Source organism: Microcebus murinus, chromosome 25 (assembly GCF_040939455.1).
Source record: "Microcebus murinus isolate Inina chromosome 25, M.murinus_Inina_mat1.0, whole genome shotgun sequence".
NCBI lineage: Eukaryota > Metazoa > Chordata > Mammalia > Primates > Cheirogaleidae > Microcebus > Microcebus murinus.
In genome coordinates, this window is record NC_134128.1 from 22446164 (window position 1) to 22470393 (window position 24230).

The following is a 24230-nucleotide window of genomic DNA, read 5'->3' on the forward strand; positions in this document are numbered from 1 at the left end:
GTGGAACCGTCTCGTTCTGTCTCCTGTATAGTCTCTGACCGCCGATGTGTCGCTTTCATCCCCCCGACAGAATGACCTGTCCCAGACCGCAGAGGGGACAGGTCCCCCCGCTGAGCTGACTCGAATCCTCGTCGGAGCTGGCCGTAGGGGTAATGAGCACCTGTCTTTCTGTCCCTAGAGAATGGGCAGATGTACGTCCAGAAAAAGCCCACCATGTACCCGCCCTGGGACAGCACCTTTGATGCCCACATCAACAAGGGGAGGGTGATGCAGATCATCGTGAAGGACAAAAACGTGGACCTCATATCTGAGACCACTGTGGAGCTGTGCTCGCTGGCCGAGAGGTGCAGGAAGAACAACGGGAAGACGGAGATATGGGTAATTGTCCGCGCTGTGAGCTTTTGTGTGATGTGCGTGCACCGTTAAGGGGTAAGCACAATGCCACGGGGCACTGGGGGCCAGCTCGACCCGCCCATGTCATCCTAAAGGTGAAAGGACACTGGCCCTAATTAGGTAACACACTCCCCTCACCACTTAGTCATCGGCGGTTTGATAACGGCCACGGTTATTCACTGTGGGCAACAGAACACTCCGGCGTGTTCAGATCTCCTCTGATTCCTACGCAAGGTGGAGAAGGTCTCTTAGATTGTGAGAAACTGTCATTGATTTGTAACGTTAAAAGCAAGCTTGAAAACAGCACAAATTCCTCTTGCTTTGGGGAGGAATCGTTGTCTAGGTATCAACCCAGTTGTTGGCTTCATTTGCTTTCTCAAGCTTTGGGAAGAGCATGCCTAAAACCCAGGGGGTTGTATCAGTTTTGTAGTTTTGACCTCAAGGAGGAAAAAAAAAAAAATCAATACTTCTCGAGCAAGTATATAAATCTTTGCTGGAGTCACTAAAGAAATCTTTAAAGACAAATTCATGCCAAAAGAAAACCTTTTTAACAGGTCCCTGTGCTTAGCTATGTCTGGGTGATTTAGTTGAGCAATGTCTTTGGAGCTTGGGGGATTCTGGATTCCTCTACGGAGGATTCTGGATTCTGGATTCCTCTACGGAGCTGCGTAGGCAAGTAGGGAAAGGCTAATAAACAGGTGGATGGGCCGGGCGCGGTGGCTCACGCCTGTAATCCTAGCTCTTGGGAGGCCGAGGCGGGCGGATTGCTCAAGGTCAGAAGTTCAAAACCAGCCTGAGCAAGAGCGAGACCCTGTCTCTACTATAAATAGAAAGAAATTAATTGGCCAACTGATATATATATATAAAAAAAAAAAATTAGCCGGGCATGGTGGCTCATGCCTGTAGTCCCAGCTACTCGGGAGGCTGAGGCAGGAGGATGGCTTGAGCCCAGGAGTTTGAGGTTGCTGTGAGCTAGGCTGACGCCACGGGCACTCACTCTAGCCTGGACAACAAAGCGAGACTCTGTCTCAAAAAAAAAAAAAAAAAAAAAAAAAAAAACAGGTGGATGATGTCACAGGTGCTCAACTCAGTGTTGAAGAGTTTACACCAGGCGTCCTCAAACTACGGCCCGTGGGCCACACGCAGGTGTTTTTGCCCGTTTGCTTTTTTACTTCAAAATAAGATGTGTGCAGTGTGCATAGGAATTTGTTCATAGTTTTATTTTTTTTTTTAAACTATAGTCCGGCCCTCCAACAGGCTGAGGGACAGTGAACTGGCCCCCTGTTTAAAAAGTTTGAGGACCCCTGGTTTACATAAACCAGCTAAATCAGAGCGTGGAGCCTCTGGCCGGGCAAGGAGAAAGAAGAGGTAGAAAGTCCATTCCAATTTCCCCCATTCCATATGTTTTCTGCTTCTGCCTATTTTTTTTAAATAAGAGAAGCGTTGTCAACTCTCTAATTTTAAGCACCATTCTATTCATGGTTCTCTCTCAATTAATGCAAGGATAACTCCCAGGGTTATTTTTAAATCCTTTTTTAAATTAGCTTCCACTGACACGCAGGTTGCGTTTCTGTCTCATCAGGCCGCCTCTGATTTCTTGCCTAGGATTTTGCGGATTTTATTCTCACAAGACTTTGCACTCTCTTTGCGTTCTCGGCTTTTTTGGACCCAAGCACGTGTGGCGTGCAGAATCTCATTTAACCGACTAGCACACTTTTGGCATTTTAAAACTTTGTGGGTTTTTATTTTTTTTTTCTCAAGGTCATTTCTTAGTTTATTTCTATTTTATTTTAAAGACCAACAGGTTGTTTTGGACTTATATTTTCCCTTAATTTTATTGAAATCTGCTTTCTTAAAATTAATCTTTTTTTTTTTTTTTTTTTTTTTTTTTAGAAAATGATTTTCTCAAACTTGCCTTGCGCCTCCATAGTGGCTGTCTCGTCTCTTAAATGACAAGGTGGACTTGCCTCCCGCCCCTCCGGCCGTGCAGCCGGTTGCCTGGTCATTCCCCCCCCCCCCCAATCACTTCCCTGAACGTGCCGGAACGTGACTTTCTGTGATCGCTGCTTTCCTGGCAGCTCACCGGTTTAATTTCCCCCCACTGGCACTCATTCCTAAATGTGATAATTTTGTGGTCGCACGTGGTGCCAATTGTCACCGTTTCCTTTGGAAATGGGCCCCTTACCTCCGTTTCCCTTTTTGCCACCCTATTCCACGAACCAGAGAACCGTGGTGTCTACACTCGATGTCAAAAACACCTCTCTTCTCATCAACCTGTTGGAGCTCGCGTGAGAACTTACAGCGGGCCCCAGCAGGACGAGCTCATTTTGTCATAAAATTCTCGTAGCAATGATGCTGTGACGCAGACATTGCTATTATGTCAGTTTTTCAGAGATTTTCCAAGGCTTGGTGTCTTGCACAGGACACACAGCCAGGAAATGATGGAGCCACGGTTCACATTCAATCCTGGGTTCCACACCACACGACTCACTGTTTGTCTGTTATTCCGGCTAAGATATAATGACTGATAATGACCTTCAATTCACCTTCTTTCTTTTTCTTTTTTTTTGGACAGAGTCTCACTCTGTTGACCTGGTTAGAGTGCCGTGGCGTCAGCCTAGCTCACAGCAACCTCAAACTCCTGGGCTCCAGCGATCCTCCTGCCTCAGCCTCCCTAGTAGCTGGGACTACAGGCATGCGCCACCACCATGCCCAGCTCATTTTTTCTATATATGTTTTTAGTTGGCCAATTAATTTCTTTCTATTTTTAGTAGAGATGGGGGTCTTGCTCTTGCTCAGGCTGGTCTTGAACTCCTGACCTTGAGCGATCCACCCACCTAGGCCTCCCAGAGTGCTGGGATTACAGGCGTGAGCCACTGCGCCCGGCCTGATTCACCTTCTTTCTTATTCTTCTTAGTGGGATGGTTTCATATATTAGTGATTAGTGCTCAGGTTGTCTTAGACTTGGGTTTGTCCTTTTTTTTTCTTTTTATGTCACTTTACAAGAGATCCTCCATCATCCCTTAAAATGACACTTTGTTCTGGTCCCTTCTACATGGTGATACGGTACTGAAATATATATTTTTTACTCCCTCCCCAGACTAATCTAATTAAAATTCCCTTTAGTGGATCAGCCAGCACTTCCCCTGGCCAAAAAAACGTCGTCCCTCCTCTTGAAAGAAAGAGGCCACCCCACTGATTAACCTACATATACACCCCACATGGGAGGGCAGGGAGGGCTCTGGAGGCACCCTCAAAGCAGGATTTATCTTTCCCCAAAAAACACCTGCTTTTTCCCCACGGCAGATAGTCCTAGCGCCTGTGATTCTTTTGTCATGATTAAGATCTTGATCTGCACTCCAATGTTTATAGCAGCACAATTCACAATTGCAAAACTGTGGAAACAACCCAAGTGCCCATCAATACATGAGTGGATTAATAAAATGTGGTATATGTATACCATGGAGTACTATTCAGCTATAAGAAACAATGGTGATCTAGCACCTCTTGTATTTTCCTGGATAGAGCTGGAACCCATTCTACTAAATGAAGTATCTCAAGAATGGAAGAACAAGCACCACATGTACTCACCAGCAAATTGGTATTAACTGATCAACAACTAAGTGGACATATAGGAGTAACATCTATCGGGTGTCGGGCAGGCGGGAGGGGGGAGGAGGGGATGGATATATACACACACAATGGGTGAGATGTGCACCGTCTGGGGGATGGACACGCTTGAAGCTCTGACTCGAGGGGAGAGGGGTGGCAAGGGCAATATACGTAACCTTAACATTTGTACCCCCATAATATGCTGAAATAAAATAAAAAAAAAAAAAAAAAGATCTGGGTCTGTCCTAGGACAGCTCTTCAGACAAGCAAATCACAGGGCAGGAAAACCAAAGACGATCTATTTCAGAATTTTTTTTTGTTTCGTCCTTACGTGCGTTTTGATCGCCAAGTAAAATTAATGGATTGCTCGGGTGTTTTAATGAAAGAAAGGCTATCCCCACGGCTGCTGGGCTGTTCTGATGGTAATGAGCGTGAGTACAGTGGGAAAGAACAATGGCCGTATTCTGCACTGTAACCCTCCTGCCATTGCCAGTAGCCAGTTATGTCATTGAGCGCAGGGCTTACTTCACATTCTGATTGATGTTTCTCTCTCCTTCTCCCAACCAGTTAGAGCTGAAACCTCAAGGCCGAATGCTAATGAATGCAAGATACTTTCTGGAAATGAGTGGCAAGTGACATTTCTTCTTCCTGTTTTGGGGGGTGAGGAGGGAGTGGCCTTCTCCTCCAGTGCAACTCAACGTTACTTTTGCAATGATCACAGGGAAGGATTGGGAGAAAAGGGAGGCCCAGGAATTTTCTTAAAATTCCTAGCGGTGCCCAGGCACGAATAGGAAATACACTGTCGGGGCCAGATGAACATAGAAATGTAAAACATTTACAGGGTTCTGTTTCAGGTGGGGTGAATTCATGTGCCCATATCGCTTCTGTCGTCTGTATTTTAGTTTGGGCATTTCGTGTAAATGCAAAACACTGTTTATGTGTCGTGATGCGTGTACACATTGTCTATGTGTAAACGGTGTGCTATGTATGACAAGCTATCACCCTGTCAGTAAAATGCAAGAAAGAAAGAAATGTTTTCCATAAATGTAGTGGCAGAAATGCTAATTTGAGGCTAGTCACCTCAAATCCTTTTTGGAACAGAGAAGGGTAAAAAAAAAAATGCATTGCTTAAGAGCTTTGGTTCCGTGTCCCATGCAGACTTTGGCCACAAAAGTTGAATTTCCCATCATGGTGCGCTAGTCACCAGCCAACAAGCTGCTGGTAGTGTTTACACGAATCAAATGCTACTACTCGTAAAATCCTAAACTGCAGAATGGACGTGTGAATTTACTGATGATAAACTGATTTCATTTTTTACCTCAATCAGGTTTGCTACCAAGAAGAAGAGAGTTTTGGTTTACAGATTTTGGGTGCTTTCTGGGTTTTTGCTTAACACATGTAGTTCCTCTGGGTCCAGGGTCAAACAAATACACTGGAGAAAATAATGTTATAAGATAATGAGGGGAAACGGGAACATTCAACAGATATTTGACGATATTGAGGCACGGTTATTAACTTTTATAGGTATGACAATAATATTGCAGTCATGTTTTTTTAAAGGAGTTTTAAGCTTTTACAGATACATGCTGAAATATTTCTAGATACAATAAGACGGTACCATGAGTTTGCTTCAAAATGATCCACTGGCATGGGGTGGGGGGAGCGAACTAGGTATATTGGAAGAGAGAGGCCATGAATTAGAGGCCATTATCATTGTTGACGCTATATAATTACTATGCAGAAATCAATTACAGCATTTGCTCAACTTTCGTGCATATTTGAAATTTTCCATAATGAAGTTTTCTAAAAAGAAAGAAAAAAGTTCCCGAGAAGGGAAAAATGTACCCCGAACTTTTCTTTTGCTTTTTTTTTTTTTTTTTTTTTCTGCTTGGAGGTTGTAGACGTATAATACATATAATGACACTGTTTTCAAATTGGCTAAATGAGATAGAGTCTTTGCAGGGCATCTGAATAACCAGATTTGCATAAAAAGCGGAAGTACTGACCTGAGTGATAATACCAGTAATGTGTAGTTCCATACATAAGAGAAGGTATACTCTTCCCGTAAGTTTAAACCATGGCCCAACGTAACAACGTAAGTTGAAAACGAGTCCTCCATCAGAATGCAAATGTTTTCGATAAATGATTTTAAGATCCCTGCACTGAACACCAATTCCACGGATATTCCTCCTGTTTATTACTCCTATTACTACAGACAAGTCCTTGCCAGCGCCTGCTCTCATTCATTCCCTCTTGGCCATGGATGCTCTGAACTCCAAACCTTGCATTCTCCCCTCTCATTCTCTGCGGCTTTGCTAAAAAAAAGTCATTCAGCCGACTCCATTGCAAACAGCTGCTACTAGGTGATGTTCCTGTGGAACTCACCCATTCTGCCCCCTGGTAGACCTCCTACGTACTTGAAATTCTGTTGAATTTAAATTACAAAACTTAAGCAGGGCGCTCACCCCTGTCATCCTAGCACTCTGGGAGGCCAAGGCAGGTAGATCGCTCAAGGTCAGGAGTTCGAAACCAGCCTGAGCAAGAGCAAGACCCCCATTTCTACTAAAAATAGAAAGAAATTAATTGGACAACTAAAAATATAGAGAAAAAATTAGCCGGGCATGGTGGTGGTGCATGCCTGTAGCCCCAGCTACTCGGGAGGCTGAGGCAGGAGGATCGCTTGAGCCCAGGAGTTTGAGGTTGCTGTGAGCTAGGCTGACGCCACGGCACTCTAGCTGGAGCAACAGAGGGAGACTCTGTCTCCAAAAAAAAAAAAATAAATAAATAAAAATAAACAACAAAACTTAAAGTGTCCAGATTAAATTGTGTCCAAAACTACTCTCAGCATGTTCACCAGCAAACTATTTCTTTTGCAGTCACTATCTTAGTCAGTTATTGCTCGCTTCGAAAAACCTGGAAGTAATTTTCATAGCCTCCACTTCCTCCACCTCCCACCTCAATCGGTCGACCGTTTCCATGCATGCAGTCTAGTCAGTAATTTTCAACGTCGCCGTCTGCGTTGTCACCTCTTGCTGTAATTTTTCAATGTCGCCTCTGCGTTGTCACCTCTTGCTGTATCCCGTCCACTCTTCTACGCCGCTGGTGGAAGGGAAAAAAACTACATCAAGCCCCAATCTGACCGTGCCACAACTCTGCCCCTGGCTGCAGCTGTGCAGCGTCTGTAAATTATCTACAGGGAAACGTTCGCACTGACCTGCCGCCTACCTGTCTTCCAGGTGTGGCCACAGGTGTGGCCACAGGTGCGGCCACAGGTGTTTTCTGCCTCACCGTCTGCACTGAGGCGACGCCTGCACAGCCCCTGGGGGAGGGGGGGCTTAGCTCTGAGCCCTCTTCCGCCTCTGCTCCCCTCACCGCCCCGTCTCTCGCACATCGGCAGGAGTTATCAGTCTTTCAGAGCTCAGCTCAGACGGGCGTCTCTACTGGCACCTCCTGGTCCCACTTTCCTCTCTCCCTCGCCTCCACCTCCCTCCCGCTCCCTTTGCTGGTCCAACGTCCTCCCATCCGCGGCTCCAAGCATCCTGAGAACACTTCTGTTCTCACACTTACCGCACTGATCACACTGATCGGCTTTCTTTGTGGACTGTCAGCTCCCTGCAGGGGGCAGAGGTCAAACCACGTCTTAGTTATCTCTCTCTTTTTTTTTTTTGAGACAGAGTCTCACTCTGCCACCCGGGCTAGAGTGCCGTGGTGTCAGCCTAGCTCACAGCAACCTCCAACTCCTGGGCTTAAGCGATCCTCCTGCCTCAGCCTCCCAAGTAGCTGGGACTACAGGCATGCGGCGCCACCATGCCCGGCTAATTTTTTCTATATATATTTTTAGTTGGCCAATTCATTTCTTTCTATTGTTGGTAGAGACAGGGTCTCGCTCTTGGCTCAGGCTGGGCTCGAACTCCTGACCTTGAGCAATCCTCCCACCTTGGCCTCCCCAGAGTGCTAGGATTACAGGCGTGAGCCACTGCGTCCAGCCTTGTCTCTTTAACCCCAGCTCCGGGCTGCAGGTCAGGGTTAGTATTTTCAAGAAGTGCTTGTTCAGCTGGAATCACTTAGACATGTGGAAGTTTCTTTCATTTCCTTTTGATTCCCACACAACGGCGATTCCTAACATTCCCATCTCCCTTGGTTTCTGAGGGTCTCTTGTTCTTCTCCCACCGTTGGAGGTGCACTTGGCCATGGCATAATCGGAAGACACTGACCTTTATCCGTCTCTGCACTTTGGGATGCGGCTGCCTTCCCCCTCTCCCGTGTTCCCTCCTGCTGCTCCTCCCAGGAGAGCCTCACCTTTCACAGCCTCAGCCTCCCACCCCAGCCTCCCTGCTCCATCAGCACAGGCCGCTGACCCTCAGCGTCTCCAACCCCTCCTTCCCTCCGTGCTTCTCCTCCCCGCTGCCGAAACACACGGCGTTCAGCCGGCTTCCTCCGTCCTGAGAAAGATCTTTTCTCTCTTAACAGTTTCACCTCCGTGACCCTTTCTCTTCTTCCTCTTCCTGATGCATTTCTTGGAAAAGCAATTTGTATTTGTGAGTTTCTAGGTTCTTCGCGGCTCCTTGCGTCCCTAAACCCTCAAACGTCTGGCTTATTTCCCGTGATCTGCCGGAGTGGATTTCTCCGGGATCATGAATCCCCAAGACAAGTTTCTGTTTCTCAGCCCTCTGGTTCCTGGACGTGTCCCCAACCGTCGATGCTGAGACGTTGCACTCCTTGATGGCTTGCATGGCGTGCCTCTTAATTTTTCAGCTACCCCTTCTTGGTCTCTTTTGCAATTCCTTTTCCTACCTCCTGGAAAATATGGATCCTCCTAAAAAATAAGTATCTCTGAGCCTGTTCCTCGCCATTATACTCTGCTTCTTATAGTGACCTGGTCTTGCGTGTGCCAGAGGAAGCCCCCATTCTTGACGGCTGCCCACTGGGGAGTTAGGAAGGACAGCTCACGTTGCCACAGTGCACTCAGCAGGGCAATGCACTCAGAGCCGCTCCAGAAACATCTGTCATCTGATTGACTGCAAACAAGTGATCGATTAGACTAAATACATACATTAGGAACCGTTAGTATATAAGAAGAAGAAGAAGAAAAAAAAAACACCAAACATATAAAAACCAGTGAGCTTAGTCAAGCCAATACATAGAAATAGCAATTTGTTTCAGAAATAAATAATAGTCATGCCCAAAGAATTAAAGAAATTCTGTGTTCTTACATTCAGTCTTTGATAATCATTGAAATGCTTAGAGGACAAAGGAAATCACAGAAGGGAACAAGGGAATAATAAATGCATTTCGAACAATTTCTGATTTGTTAAAAATTTGTAGTGTTAGAGTCTAATGCACAAATTTATATATACATATATATATGTGTATATATATATACACACACACACACACAATAATATAGCTAGGGTTCCCAGAATAATTCACTTCCATTCTCTAAATTTAGAAAGTATTTTTATACTTAAATTTATGTAATCTGGACCAAAATAGAAATGAGCCGCGTGTGATTATATAAACAAATGACCTAGGACGCGAGTCACAGGTTGTAAATAGATCTCCACACTTAGACCAGAACTTGTGGGAGAAGATGATCAACTCAGTGGCCCTCAATTGACCCTTCCGTAACCTAGCCTAATTTATTGTCAGCCTACTCTTAGTAAAAAGGCCTGACTTTCCCAGCCTTAGAGTATTAGGCAAAGTACGACACCCCATCTAGGGAACTGTCTAGAGGGCTATTGGCACTGCCCTCCATCTAGGGGTTTGGGGGTTGCCATAAACCTTTATCTCTGGCCCAGTGCAGAGAAGGCGTGAGTCCTGGGACACCCACAGGGGGACCTTTGTCCACCTGGTGTGTTTCTGGCCCGGCCACTACTAGGGGTTGGAAAACAAGGTGCCTTGGAAGGGGCGCTGGGCCCAAGCACCCTTGCAGACTGATGCCACTGGTTAGCCAGAAAAGAAGTCATTTAGGTTCGATATTGTTAATAAAAAATTATATTGGTGAATATCTGCAAAATATCCTGAGCCCCTTATTCGTGCTAACCCTCGATGGTTTTATATTTGTAAAACCAAAAACATAGACGGAGCAATCCAGGCATCTTCGAGCAATCGTAAAAATTATAGTTTTAGGAGTTAGACTCGTTACCCTTATTTTGTTTTTATCTGTTTATGTATTCATTTCTTATTCTTATTTTAGTGACTGTTATTTTTATTTCTTTGCTGTTTAGCGTGTTGTTTTCTCTCACCAGTGTGTTCAGCAGGCTGTTTAGCCGTGACTGCCTTACCATTTTGTGTTTTTGAGGGGGGGACCTAGACTTCAGTGAGGGCATGATGGATATTCTCGTAAGTCGCTCACCGTAGGGTCCTTCGGCCTTTTGGAAAGATGTCACCTGGCTATCGGGCACTGTGGGCAGTGACCACCCAGAGCAGCTGCACCAACTTTCATGAGCCCAGAGGAAACGGAATAGATGTGAAGTTGATGGTTTGATATAGATGACTAGCTAACACACAGGTTTACCCAGACACTAAAAAAATCGCAGCAATCTGTTAATCGTCCAGCCCTTTCCACGTTGTCGAGTATAATCTGTGGCTGGTGTGTTTGACCCCTGTGGACATCAGGAACCAGCACACACATGACTTCCCAAAGTTCTTCTGCCCCCACGCAGATGCCTGGCCTGCTCTGTCCTAAACGCAACCTGGCGTACAGCATCCCGGCCCCTCAGAACCGCCAGGCTCAAGTGGCTGTCAGTACACACGCGATTCTCTAGAATTACAGACAGAAAAGCATTTGCCACTTCCTGCCTTTCCGGCTGACTCATCACTGAGGGTGACAAAGAGAGGCTGATGAGGGGTGCAGGGGGTGCAGGGGTGTAGGAGTGCAGGGGATACAGGGGTGCAAGGGTTCAGGGGGTGTAGGAGTGCAGGGGTACAGGGTAGCAGGGGTTCAGGGGGTGTAGGAGTACAGGGTGTGCATGGGGTGTAGGGGTGCAGGAGTGCAGGGGGTGTAGGGGGTGCAGGGGAGCAGGGGTGTAGGGGTACAAGGGGTGTCGGGGAACAGGGGTATAGGGGGTACAGGGATGTAGGGGTGCTGGGGGTGTAGGGGTGCAGGGGAGCAGGGGTGTAGGAGTTACCTTGAAAATTCTGATCTCTGGTTCCAAACACTGCAAGAGGGTAGCTCAGCCCAGTCAGAAAGGAGGGGAGGACTGAGCCTGCAATACAGCTTCACTGTTTGCACCTCTACTAACACACTCCGTGATAACTCCGTAGGGTAGAATTAGGGACAGAAGCTTAGTGTGGCGCCCACCTTAGTAAGTACCTGGAATGTTAGTGGTGTAGGCACCCGATGCTGGTCCCTCTCTGCCCCCCCCCCGGCTGGGACAGTCATGTGCAGAGCTGAGCTTTGTGCCCTGCTGTCTTCCTGCAGACACAAAGGACTTGAGTGAATTCGAGACCGAAGGCTTCTTTGCGCTGCATCACCGCCGGGGGGCCATCAAACAGGCCAAAGTCCACCACGTCAAGTGCCACGAGTTCACCGCCACCTTTTTCCCACAGCCCACGTTCTGCTCCGTCTGCCACGAGTTTGTCTGGTACAGTAACTCGCCATTTCGCCCCTAGCTTCCGGGGCGTGGGTTTCGTTGCATCCTCGTAACCCGCTGGGCCTGGCATGCCCCCCCCCCCTCGTGGGGACGGGTACAGGAATAAGTGCCACGTGAGAGCCGTCGGTGGCCGGGACCGAGAGGTTTTAAAGGGGGTGGCTGTGACCCAGTGAGAGATTTGCGTGACGAGGCTCCTGCCCATCAAGGACGCCGGGCCCAGTTGGGAAAGCCGCCCGGAGGATGTTAGCTCCTGACTCGTGGGAGGCTGCCGCAGGGGGAGAGAGAGCAGGGAGGTGTCTGTGTCCCACGCACAGTTCCGCGGGTTTGTAGCCAAAGCTGCCACCACCCAACAGCCCTCCTGCTCGGGTGCAATCGATTGCAACAGACGGCGCTTTCCCATCGTAGCTAATGGATTAAACGGTTACGAGGCTCTTGGGCGTCTTCACCGCCTTCAAACAGAGACCAGTTCGAGCCTCAGGAACCGCGCGCAGCGAAGGCTGTGACAGAGCGGAGCCTGGAAACGGCTCTCGTTTCTGGTTCTCAGCACCCGCACCTGTTACAGTCCGCGCTTCCCTCTGGGCCGCTGCAGGATCTGCGGGTGCACCGCTCTCCCTAGCCGGGGCATCCGAGGGCCAGACAGACTCCCGGTGGATTTCCATCCATGTGTTTTCGTCTAATCACTTAAGAAACCCCTTTCTTTCTTATAACGAGCGTCCCTCGGGAATTCGCCTTAAACTTGACGCTTTGTGGGTTGCCAGTATTCCCCTGGGTTGCCAGTATTCCCCGACAGAAAGAGGAAACACCGTGTGTCGCAGATGTCTTCGTTCAGCCCTAGTGAGTTTAGCGAGGCAATGAGCGTTTAAGCCTTACCAACGTGGAATTCTGCTGCCAGGAGCCCACCAGGCATTTTTTATTCGGTCACGCATTTTAAGCTCTGTATATGTTTGTTTGGAAAATGCAAAAGTGAAAAGGAAATCAGCAGCTCCTCGTTCATTTAGTTGTCAAACCTTTGACAAAGCAGCTCAAAATAGAAAAACACGATGTTATCGTTCTCGGCAAGTGATTCGCCAGGACCACTCATCGGAAACGCTCTGTGGTCTTAGAAGCTCTTAGATCTCATTCCTTTCTTAAATGTCTCTGGTGCTGACATTGACATGAGCATCCAGGTAAAGTCAGTCCTGTCCTTTCTTGCAGGGGCCTGAACAAACAGGGCTACCAGTGTCAACGTAAGTAAGACGGATTTCTGTTGTATTGTGCTATTGTTATTTCCATTTAGTTGTTCCTTAACTTCTGAAAATCGTAAGCGGTGACTATTTCTTTTCAGAATGCAACGCAGCAATCCACAAGAAGTGCATTGATAAAGTTATAGCTAAGTGCACAGGGTCCGCCGTCAACAGCCGAGAAACCATGGTACGTACTTAGATTCCTCTCTTTGTCTGACGTACGATGATTTTATCCTCGTATTAAATGTTATAGCCCACCCGTTCCTTTTAACAATGCCTGAACTTGGAACCTTAACCTTACCAATGAACGTCAATCCCCCAAAAAAATCTTTCCTCTTCAATACCAAGTTGTTACTAAGTTATCCAAACAAGAGAGTGATTAAGAAGAGCACCATAAGAATTTTAATGACTCTACCCTTTTCCAGAAAAATGCAATAGAAAGTGAGCCAGAAAGCACAGTTTTGATGAATTATATGAGAACAGCCCTTGTGACATCTATAGCTAGAAGTGACAATTAAACAGTCAATAAAGGCGAACGATTAGAAAATACAGAGACGCGGCTCTTACAAGGTCAGTAAGAGATGGTAACAGAAGGGTAAGCAGATGTTGAGAAGCAAATAATTCTCTAAGAGTGAACTTTGAGATAGAATCTGAAGATAAGCCAGATTTTACCTTCTGGAGAAGAAGGGACCCTGGTCTAGCACGCTGGACAGCCTGTCGTTATGAAATACTCTTCCTTCTCCCACACTTGCCTTCTTCCTTCAACCAATGCGTGTTGCGTATCTGATGCACCTTGTTTGATGGACGGAGGGAACGGAGTCGGCTGAGATGGTTGCTGGCGAGGTTGGATTTGTAGATTTGGTGGCCGGCAGAGGAGGGCTCTTCCCGCCGGTGACTTACGTCCTCAACAGAGCCTGTGGGTTGGAGGACGGAAGGAGAGAAGGCGACAGGCAGCTTTGGGGAAAAAGGAAGGGCTGTGAAATAATTGTCTTAGAGATGAGAAAGCAAGGTGGTTAGTGAGAAGCAGCTGGGTTGTGGAGCAGAGCCGAAAGCCGCTTTGAGTTTGACGGGGTCAGCCTGCCCAAGTGCATGGTCATCTCCGGCAAAGGGGCAGGCACAGGGTGGAATTTGTTCTAAAATTTCCAGCCAGAAGGGCATCATCTCATATCAACAAGTGACTCTGCTGAGGCCCAAAGAGGTTAAAGTTGTTTGTCCACGGTGAGTCAGTCACCTGCAAGTGGCAGAACCAGTACTAAAACTTAGATGCATCTCCCAGACCGGACTTTGGCTTATTGAAGTCACGTGGCCACTTTCCACACTTCTCCCCTTGCTCAATGTCTTCAGCTTGTCTCGAAAAAATCAGAAATTCTCAGCATCGCTCTTAACCTCAATGGCTAACGAAGTCCCTGGCACCAAGTGAAGTATTCAGAAACTGTTAGCTAAATGAATGAGTGTCTCTGTGGGTAATGTTCCATTCTCTGGGGACATTCTGATTTCTTGCTCACTCAAAGAGACACCATCTTTGGGGTCCTATACCCGGACCAGTATTGCTCAACAGAAATTGCGTAAAAGCCATGTGAGTGATTTTAAACTTTCAAGTAGCTATGGTAAATAAAGGAAAAAGCAACCGGTACAATTAATTTAATATATTTAATTTAACCCAATCTGTCCGAATATTATCATTTCAACAAACATAAAAAAAAATGGGTGAGATATTTTACCTAATTTTTTCATGCAAAATCTTCGAAATCCACCGTGCATTTTACACGGATAGCGCATCTCAATTCTAAATCACCGCCTTTCATGCGGTCGCTGGCCCCATGTGGCTAACTGGTTTTCACGTTGGAAAGAACACGTGCAGAGTCGTGTCTTGTGCCACTAGGGCTGGTGTTCGAGACCAGCAGTGGTTGCCTTCCAGCCTGGACCCTGACACAGTCGTTGCTCATGTTTACACTGTGGAATATGAAACTAGTTCTAAAAATTAATTTTTTTTCTTGGTTGAAAATAGCAAGAGCAGGTGCTGAGCAACTTTTAAACAATTCTACACACAGCCGGTGCAGACCAGCAAGCCCGGCAGGAGCATTAGCTGTGCTCGTTCCCAAAGGAAGTATTTAACACATTGACTGCCACACCTGAAAAAAAAATGTTTTCCTCGGGGCCAGAGCGCTTTATTAAGAAAATAGAAAAAAAAAACTTTGAAAACAAAACGATCCTTTCTAACCTACTGAAAAACTTTTTATTTTAAATTGTTCTCCGTACATGAGTTCTGTGCAACTTGAAAAATAGTTCACGCAGCTCCCAAGGTAAAGAGAAGCGTGAGTTACGTATGCTTCACGAGGCCCCGGGCTCATAAACTAGCGTGAGTTAAATACAACTCGCATGGCGGTTAATGTGTTAATTTGAAATTTCTGCAGAGAGATTATAAGTCTCAAGAAAATAAAATGTTTTATCTCGCAAAAGAATACTAGCATTCTTACCAAGACTCCAACTACCTGGGTTTTTTGTTGCTGTCCATTGGAGAAGTTTGATTTTTAAACCCTGGAAAACTGTTAAAAAAAAAAAAAAAAATCCTGCAATATATCCACTGCTAGTATCCCTTTCCCCCTCACCTCTCCCCATTCCCCCAAGCCTTTACATTTAATTTTGAGGCAGAAAAGAGAATAGATGGGCTCAGATTCTGACTGCCAAGCTCACAGATATTCCAGCTCCATCGCTGTGTGACCTGGGAAAGTTTCTGGCCCTCTCTGGGCTTAATCTCCTCATCTGTGCAATAGTAGAAGCTACATCGAATGGGGTGTTCTAAGGACTGCACGAGATACCTCCTGTGTAATAGACAATGCAGGTGACATATTCGTCTCTGGCACCTGGTGGGAAGCGTTGCCCAACCGCTCTCACCGCCCCCGCTCACGAACAACAGGTGCGAAAATGCTTCCCACGTGGGGCTCTCCCCCTGCCAAGCCTGGGAAGTTGCTTCCTCTAGAGGAGGCATTCTTTGGCATCCTCCAAAGGTAAAAGCACTAGTTCTGCACCGAACGAGAAAAGGAAATATTTATATTAACACAGGAAGAAAAAAAGTTTCCTCTATTTAAACAGGGGCAGCGCTTCCTGAGCTCTGGTTTACATAAGCAGCCCTCGTGCCTTGCTTCCTGCACGCACCGCTGGGGCCTCGGCCGTCTGCAGGGCGCCCGGCGCGTGCGGCCGGCAAGCTCGCCCCTTGCCCACGACCGCTCAGGGCTCCTGCCGTCCTCAGTCGGGCCCAGGAGCCCTGACAAGCGGCGACGGTGGTTTAAAATGTGCACGGCGGCAGCCCTCTGCCACCATGCGGTCCCTGTTGTTACGCTGAGGTGCCCGGGAAGCAGTCGGGGCCCTGGGGACAGGCACCCTCGGTCTCACCACCCACCTCTCTCTTCCAGTTCCACAAGGAGAGATTCAAAATCGACATGCCGCACAGATTCAAAGTGTACAGCTACAAGAGCCCCACCTTCTGCGAGCACTGTGGGACGCTGCTGTGGGGGCTGGCGCGGCAGGGGCTCAAGTGTGACGGTGAGTCCCCAGGCGGACCGCCCCCACCCCCGAGGGGTGCAGGGGGCAGCTTTCCCGAGAGCAGGAGGGGGTGGGGGGACATAGAGGCACGACTTCCCCACCCGGCCCGGAGGGGCCACGATGGCAAATGCCATCTTCCCGGGGCCACACGCTGCTGCTCTCTTTTCCTTCCACCCTCATCCTTGGATCTCAGGAAAGTGCACGACAGTTCAAGTTCAAGGTCAAGGTCCCTGGGCCCCTGTGCCTTCTGTCGCACTGTGGCCCCGGGGAGAAATGAAGACAGTGTTTCTCCTCTGACTGGTCCCTCTGCCCAGGATCCCACCTCACTCTGACCCGACCCCCTGGCTCCACGGTGGGTTCTGGGCGGCCGCGCCCGGTCCCGGCAGGTCCGGCCGTGGGCTGCCCCGGCACCTCCTCTGCGCCAGCTGGTAACATTCACTCTGTCACCTCCGTCGGGAACAAGCCCAGCACACGCATGTGGCTGGCGTGTGGTCCTGCACGGAGAAACTCTGCAACGTGAGCTCGACAGTCTGTCCCTAAACCATCGCTGGGAGCTCGGAGCGCCCAGGAAGGGGCCAGTCCAGCTCCGGGCCCCGTTTCCCCTTCTCTGGTTCCCCACCCCCTACCCACCCACCCAAAGGCCAGCACGGCCGGAGCCACTCTTTACCGACAGAGTTACTCAGACTCACCTTGAGGAAAGGAAAAGCAACAAGGCCTTCTTGCTCGGGAACTCCAGGTTGCTAAGGCAACAACCTTTAGAGACTGAGATGCTGTCATACCAGGATTAGGAGGCAGGGAGAGGAAAAAGTCCCGGCGAGCAGGGACAAAGCGGTCTGCCTTCTGGGTGGCAGTGAGGGTGGCCGGCGGATGGTACAGTCACAAAAGGAGGACCTCCGGCCACAGCACGCACCCTTCTCGTGAGGGACTATTTTAAGTAGCTAAGCCACTTTTTTTTTTTTTGCGGCCCTACTTGGACGTACGCCCCTGGCTGGGATACGTCTTCTCATGCAGGTGCTGGAGGTGGCAGAGGGGAAGGCACCTCGCGCATTTTCTCTCTGTGTCCTCATCCTGATACCGTCCACCTTCCCCGGGGGAGCCCCGAGCGACGTCCCGGGTGGAGGCAGGAGGAGGCAGGTCCCCAAATCGTCACCCAAGGTGAACATCACGGGGACTCAGCATTGACCCCGATAGTCCGTCCGTGGCCCGGAAGTGCCCCTGACCCCTTTCTCTACGCACCTGTTCGAGAAGACTCCCGTAGGCAGGGGACGGGGCGCACAGGCAAAAAAGTGACATCCCCGGATTCTCTCTGCTTGGACGGGAAACGTGAATCGTGTGACCCTCTCACCGGCTGGTGGGTCCTCTGGGGAGGTCTCCGGCCAGGCGTCCCGTCCCGAGAGCCCACCGGCCTGGCCTGGAACCTCCCGAGGGTTCCTGGCATTATTTCACGGCTCCTCCGGGGCTTGCTTTGTTCCGTCCCTTCTTCCAACATTCTTTCCTTCTTCCCCTCCCATTCTCTTTCCCCGCTCTCTCCTACACCTGTTTCAAGCACTCCCCTCCCCCTCTTCTTTTACTCCCCTCTCCTCCCTCTCTCCCCTCCCCCTCCCTCCCCGAGCATTTTCCAGCCTTGGCCCTGCCCTCGCCTTCTCTCCCCCCCACTGGCCGGCGGCTGGCCCGTCTTGCTTCCGTCTTAAGTAGGGCCTCCCGGTAGCCTTTACCCTGCCTCCTCTCTGCCCCCACGGTAATTCCCATGAAAATAGCCACCAAGGGGGACTATTTGCACTCACAGAGATCCAGTTACCGCGGAATAGGTTAGTAGCAAAGAATTGCGACCCCCGTAGAGGAGAGGTGGCCTCTTTCTCCAAGCCCTGCAAGCCAGAGACGATCGATCCATCGTGGATCAGGCTGCAACACTAAGGGAAGTGGGGCCGGGGCCACGGGTCCCTCCGGGGTCACGCTGACGATTCGGAACTCAGAGCGCCGTCCGGCCACACACCTTTCCTGCATTAAAGACTTTCAATGGGCATAAAAGCGTTGGCTTCCGGTGGATTTTTGTGGCTGACTCTATGCACACAGGCTGGGCCTAGTGAGAGTTGAGAGTTACTTACACAGACATGCTGCCTTTATTTTGGTCTTTGTGAGCTGCCTCGGGAAGAGCGAGCTAGTGAAAACCACAGGTGCGGGCTGCCAACATTCCACCTAGATATTTCAACGTGCACGTCAGTGCGGCACGTGGCGAAGACCAAAGACGAGCTGCGTTTGCGGAGCGCCTACCCGATGCCAGTCCCTGCGCCGAGCTCTTTGCACACACGTGTGCAGATGAGCCGAAGGCGCCATGGCCCTGTCGCTCCTACCGCCCGATTCCGTTATAACAACTCCGACTTGCAGATTTCTGTAGAAGCAAGTAGAACTCGAGATTAGATTGGCAGCTGGAGTTTGGAAATCTTTGTTAGATTTTTTTTTTTTTAATTTTAATGGGGATGTTTGTTTCATAAGCAACATCTGCATTTTCTAAAATGAGCGGCGTGATGTCATCGCCGTCTTTGCACAGGCAAAGACAATCCAGGAAGGCTCCCCTGGTCGTAGGAAGTGGAGGTTAGTCCTTTGGGGGGGGGTGTTGTTTCCAGGACTGGTGGATCAGGATGTTCGCCCAGATTTGGAGGGTCGCTAGGCTAGGAGCCCGCGTGGATCATTAGTTCAGTGCCCGGGAGCCCAAATCCGAAGCCCATGGAAAGCACGTGACCTGCCCAAGGTCACACGGTGTCCAGGCTCCGTGCCGAGCCGTGACCAGCACACACATCTCCTCCCCGACCATCGCGCAGGTATTTCCCACTCCCTTTTTCTTTCTCTTTCGCAAAATCTAGAATAACACCCCGTGTGACTCTTACAAAGGCGAAAAGGAAACTTTGGTTCCTTTTCTTGGAGCTACGTTCCGTAACTAGGTCATAGATGTGAACTTGAGCCATGCATGCCTGCGTGCAAGAAATATCTCTCTCTTTACGACCTTGAACCCCACTTCATCGGGACTCGATCTGATAATTATTGTTTGCAGGAGGGAGATGGCCCAGCCAGGGGCGAGGGTGCAGGGTGCAGGGAGCAGGGAAGGAAAGCCGTTTAGGGAGGGAAAGAGGCACCCAAGTAATGTGTCAGCAGATCTGCCCGCCACAATCAGACAGTGCCGTGATCATTCCGGAGGGGTCGACCGGTTCGCTGTTGGGCAGGTCTCCGTGGCCCCTGGCGCCCTCAAGCCATGCACGGTGCCGTCTCCGCAAAGCGATCGCCGCCGTACTTCCTGCACCCGGGCTGTCGCCCTGGCCAGGAGGAGCGTGGCGCTGCGTTTTCCCAACGGCTCTCGGCAGGGCGCCTGTCCATCCAAGCAGAGGCACTCGGGACCTCGGGGACTTCGTGCCCCAAGGAGAGGACCCGATGGCGTGTCCTGTGCAGGGGGCAGCAGGCGTGGGCGCAGGGACGAGAACCGGAGGGGAAGAGAGGCACTTCTGCGCCGAGTCCCGTTCCAGCGACGTCACGCTGGTGTGGCCGCCAGAGCTCCGTCCGCTGTGGGCTTAGGACGCCACCCTCTCACGTCCCCGGGGGAGGAAGATGAAGACTAAAAGATGTCAGGGTTTAACTCCGCCCACCTCTCTGTCCTTCCGTCCTCCAAAGAGAGGGCTTCACTTCGCTAGCCTCGAATGCATCTCGCAGCTATAAAACAAACGAAATTTCCAAGCTTCCTTCCTGTGAGGGACCAGAAGTCCATCGGATGCCCCCACAGCCTCTCAGTCCTGCCTGTGGGAGACCCCAGTAACCCGGCGGCCCCCGCCACCCGGGGCTCAGAGCTGTGCACCCCCAGGGACCCCTTTCTTGGCCAGTGGTCAGGTCTCCCAGTGTGTTAGCCCCAAAGGTGAGCACGAGGTCTCTGGCCACTCCCCCTCCTCCTTATCCAGTCCCGTGTCACACACACACATGAATACACACACACACACACGAACACACACACACATGAACACACATACACACACACACCCCCCTTCCGTGGCTGACGCTGCAGCCCCGGGCTCCCGCCGGGAGGGTGGAGAGGCTGGTGCAGCAGCCCAGGCAGGGGCAGGGACGCTCGGGCTCGGGACCGAGCGTGGGAGGCAGCGTCCTCCCCTCCCGGCACCCGCGTTGCCGCCGTGCAGAGCCGAGGTCACCGTCTTCCTCCCCACTGCGGCACGGCCTGAGCACTCACATGCTTGGCAACAGGCTTTCCCGCCCGGACACGGGGCCCACCTCGAGCGCCCCGGCACCGGCGGGTCCCGCCGCTCCGGCTCACCGCCCCGTTTCTCCGTTGCAGCATGTGGCATGAACGTACACCACAGGTGCCAGACGAAGGTGGCCAACCTTTGCGGCATAAACCAGAAGCTAATGGCTGAGGCCCTGGCGATGATCGAGAGCACCCAACAGGTAGGGGGCGCATGGCGTGGGCACGTCCCCGCCTTGCCGGCTCAACCAGGACGCGCGACGGCCTTTCACCCTCTGCCCCGTAGCCCTACAGGAAGCCCAGGATGCACTCGCGGGCACCGGGCCTGCGGCCGACTTCCACCTTCGGGCTTGTGCCCCGCCACACCCTTTGAGATACTTATTTAATATACTTGTCCTGTGTGGACCTTTGCTAGGTCTTAAGCTCTTTGTGGAATGATCAGGGCGGGAACAAATAAATGCATTGAAATTATTGAGGATTCATCACCAGATGTAGAGAAATTTATTAGTGTTATATAATAGCCAAGGGAGGGGGGAAAACACTTAATTTGCTGGAATCATCCCCCCAAATCCTCCCAGAACACTGAGCCCAGGGCAACTTTTGCCTGGCCAGTTTATTACTTTGGCATTGGTTGAATTCCCATATCCAAGAACAAACCCTCTGCAAGACTTGACATTACCTGCATGAGCTGTCTTTTCTGTTCGTTGACTGTCTGTTTCGTCCGTGATGTGGGCAGCCCGGGCGGATCCAGGCGGGTCGGCCCCCAGAAACGCGTGCAGGAGCAGAGTGTGTTCTGCAGATGCTAAAATACAACCGATGGACTCTTCCCGGAATACGGGAGTCCGAGAAAGAGTGTTGTGGGAAAGAGGAGCTTTCGGGGATCCCATGCATTTAGGAAACTTAGATGGCTTTTGTCCCCCCGGACAGCAGGCTGAGCTGTCCTGTTAAGGTGGGTGTGTGTGGGTGGGTGGGTGGGTGGTCTGACTCTCTGTTTGTCACCCAGGCTCGCTGCTTAAGAGACACCGAACAGATCTTCAGAGAAGGCCCAGTTGAAATTGGCCTCCCGTGCTCCAACAAAAGTGAAGTGAGGCCGCCATACCTACCCACACCTGGAAAGAGAGGTAGCCGTCCCGGCCCGTGGTTGAATCAATGTCAGCAATTAACCTAGATTAACCTTAACCTTGGTCCCTCCTCTGGCTTTACGTTCTCAATTGACCTCACCTGACAGGCACGGCTGTTCTGTTAAAGATTACAGATCCAGCCAGGAGTCGAGAGACTCCTGCTTCTTGGGAGAGAATTCAAACTACGCCCCATTAGGTACCTTTGTAAGGGGGTGGGAGGCGGGGCTTAGAAACGGGATGTGTCTGGAGCATACAACGGCAGGCATTTCCCTAGAGTTGTTTTTAAAACCTACAGCATTCCCAGGTGGTCTCCCATCCAAGCATGAACGCGACCCTGTTGTTGGAATGTTACTTCCCGTCAGTGTTAAGCTCTTTCATAGAAATGAATCTATCTTAAAGATGGTGGGAATACTACAGGGGACATTCTTGTTCTGCACCTTTAAGACTTTTTAAAGATATTTAAGGATAGAAAAGAGGAGGATAGCAGGGCTCGAAGCCCTTGGCATTCCATGGCATCAGGGAATTTCACCCAGCCCACTGTTTGAAGGTAGCTCATGAGAGGGTAGACCACAAGATTCTGGGGCCTGGATGGCTTCATCATAATATAATAATAATATTCATAATATGAAATATTCATAATATGAACATTATATCATATTCATATATACTCATATATATGAATTCAATATATTCATTCAATATATATTCATATTCATATTATGAATAATATTCAATTATGAACATTATGAATAACATTCATAATATGAATATTATAAAATCCATATTTCTCTTGCACTGCAAGGAAAATATGAAGGATAACCCCAGGGATTAAAAAAATAAAAGCGATGTTATAAACTAGGGGAGACTCCAAAAAAAAATGTTTTTCTCCGTCTCTGGACTGAAAAATTGAAATGGAAGGTCCGTGTTAGACTTAGGGAGGGCTGGGTCTGCAGGCACAAAGGGGACCACGGCTCGGAGGCGGTCCACCCTGGCGGCGTCCCCACTCGAGTTCTGTGATGAATGGCGCCCTTTGGATCTTTAACAGTCCGCTAGATTTCACTTCCTCTTCCCTCACGTGGTGCTTCACAGAAACCGATGCCGCCCTGCCCGGGAGCCACGCACACCATTGGAAATCGTGTCTTCTCAAATTCGGTCCAAAGCCCCAGCCGCTGCCCGCGGTCTGACGTTATCAAACGTGCGCGTGCATATTTCGCATACACGGTCCGATCGGCGGACCGCATGCGTCTCTCTAAGCTGAACTGCTTCCCAGACTGTGGGGGAAAAGGGGACAGGGTCCACACTGCAGATGCCAGGCTCACAGGCAGGTGCAGAGGTGTTAAAGCTGTCTGAACCCCGAGTCCCCCCCCCAAGGCCCCCAGGATGGGGAAAAAAAAAATGCGTGTGCTCTGCGCAGCTAGAATGGCGCTCCAGGCCGCCGTGTCGCGTGTGTAACCGCCAGCTTGCCATTTCCAGAGCTGCAGGGAATCTCCTGGGAGTCTCCGGCAGACGAGGGGGACAAGACGTGCCACCACCCCGAACCGGAACCGAACGCGGAAAGACCCTCCCTCCATATGAAGCTAAAAATCGAGGATTTTATCTTGCACAAAATGTTGGGGAAAGGAAGCTTCGGCAAGGTATGCGTGCCGCGGCGCCGCAGAACACGCTGCAGACCCGGTGTTTCTGCCCGCTTGCTTTTTTTTTTTTTTTTAATTCGGAATAAGACGCGTGCAGTGAGCATAGGAATTTGTTCACAGTTTTTTTTTTGTTTTTTTTTTTTAACTATAGTCCGGCCCTCCGACAGTGTGAGGGACAGTGAACTGGCCCCCTGTTTAAAAAGTCTGAGGACCCCTGAACTAGACCATGGAACTGTGGTCTGGGGAACTTGCCTCGTGAGGTGTTCGGAGGTTTCCCGGGAGATCTCCCAATAAACAGGGCCCCCGGGGGTGGGGGCTCTAGGGAAATAGCTGCTTCTGATTCCCGGGAATCTTTGTCCCCAAAGCCACTGTGCGTTGAAAGTGCCCACCCCACACGCTTGTGAGTTTCCTGTCTTCGGGCACCGAAGAAACAGGAAGGTGCCTTGGCCACTTCCTCTGTCGCAGGGGTTTGTTTATTCTATTGTTTTGGTTTTTTTTTTTTTTTCTTTTGCTTCGTTCTCGAGGCTGGAGTGTTGTTTCTCTTTGTGACGTGACTTTTTTCTCTCTCTCTATTAAATGCCTTCAGGCTTGTGTTAGTTTGCTTGGGCTGCTATGACAAACTATCACAGCCCGGGTGGCTTGAATAGCAAAAATGCATTTTCTCCCCGTTCTGGAGGCTGGAAATCCGAGACCAAGGTTTCTCCCAAGGCCTCTGGCCTTGGCTTGTGGGTGGCCGTCTTCCCTTGCCCTGGTCACATCATCTTCCCTCTGTGCACGAACTTTCTCTTCCTATAAAGACGCCCGCCTTAATGCCCTCATTGAACCTTAATTAACCTTAATTACCTTAATTGCCTCTTTAAAGGTAACAGGTT

At 49.8% G+C, this 24230-nt stretch overlaps 1 protein-coding gene across 2 annotated transcripts in view; it reads left to right on the forward strand.

Moving 5' to 3' along the window:
- Positions 1-24230, forward strand: part of PRKCQ (protein kinase C theta) — a 98558-nt gene that overhangs the window by 43581 nt on the left and 30747 nt on the right. For both annotated transcript variants that reach the window (XM_075997654.1, XM_075997655.1), the window contains exons 3-11: positions 179-378; positions 4573-4633; positions 11429-11591; positions 12795-12826; positions 12925-13010; positions 16237-16366; positions 20697-20806; positions 21607-21724; positions 23198-23358. In XM_075997654.1, coding sequence (XP_075853769.1) covers positions 179-378; positions 4573-4633; positions 11429-11591; positions 12795-12826; positions 12925-13010; positions 16237-16366; positions 20697-20806; positions 21607-21724; positions 23198-23358 — 1061 coding nt within the window. The remainder of the gene's footprint in view (positions 1-178; positions 379-4572; positions 4634-11428; positions 11592-12794; positions 12827-12924; positions 13011-16236; positions 16367-20696; positions 20807-21606; positions 21725-23197; positions 23359-24230) is intronic.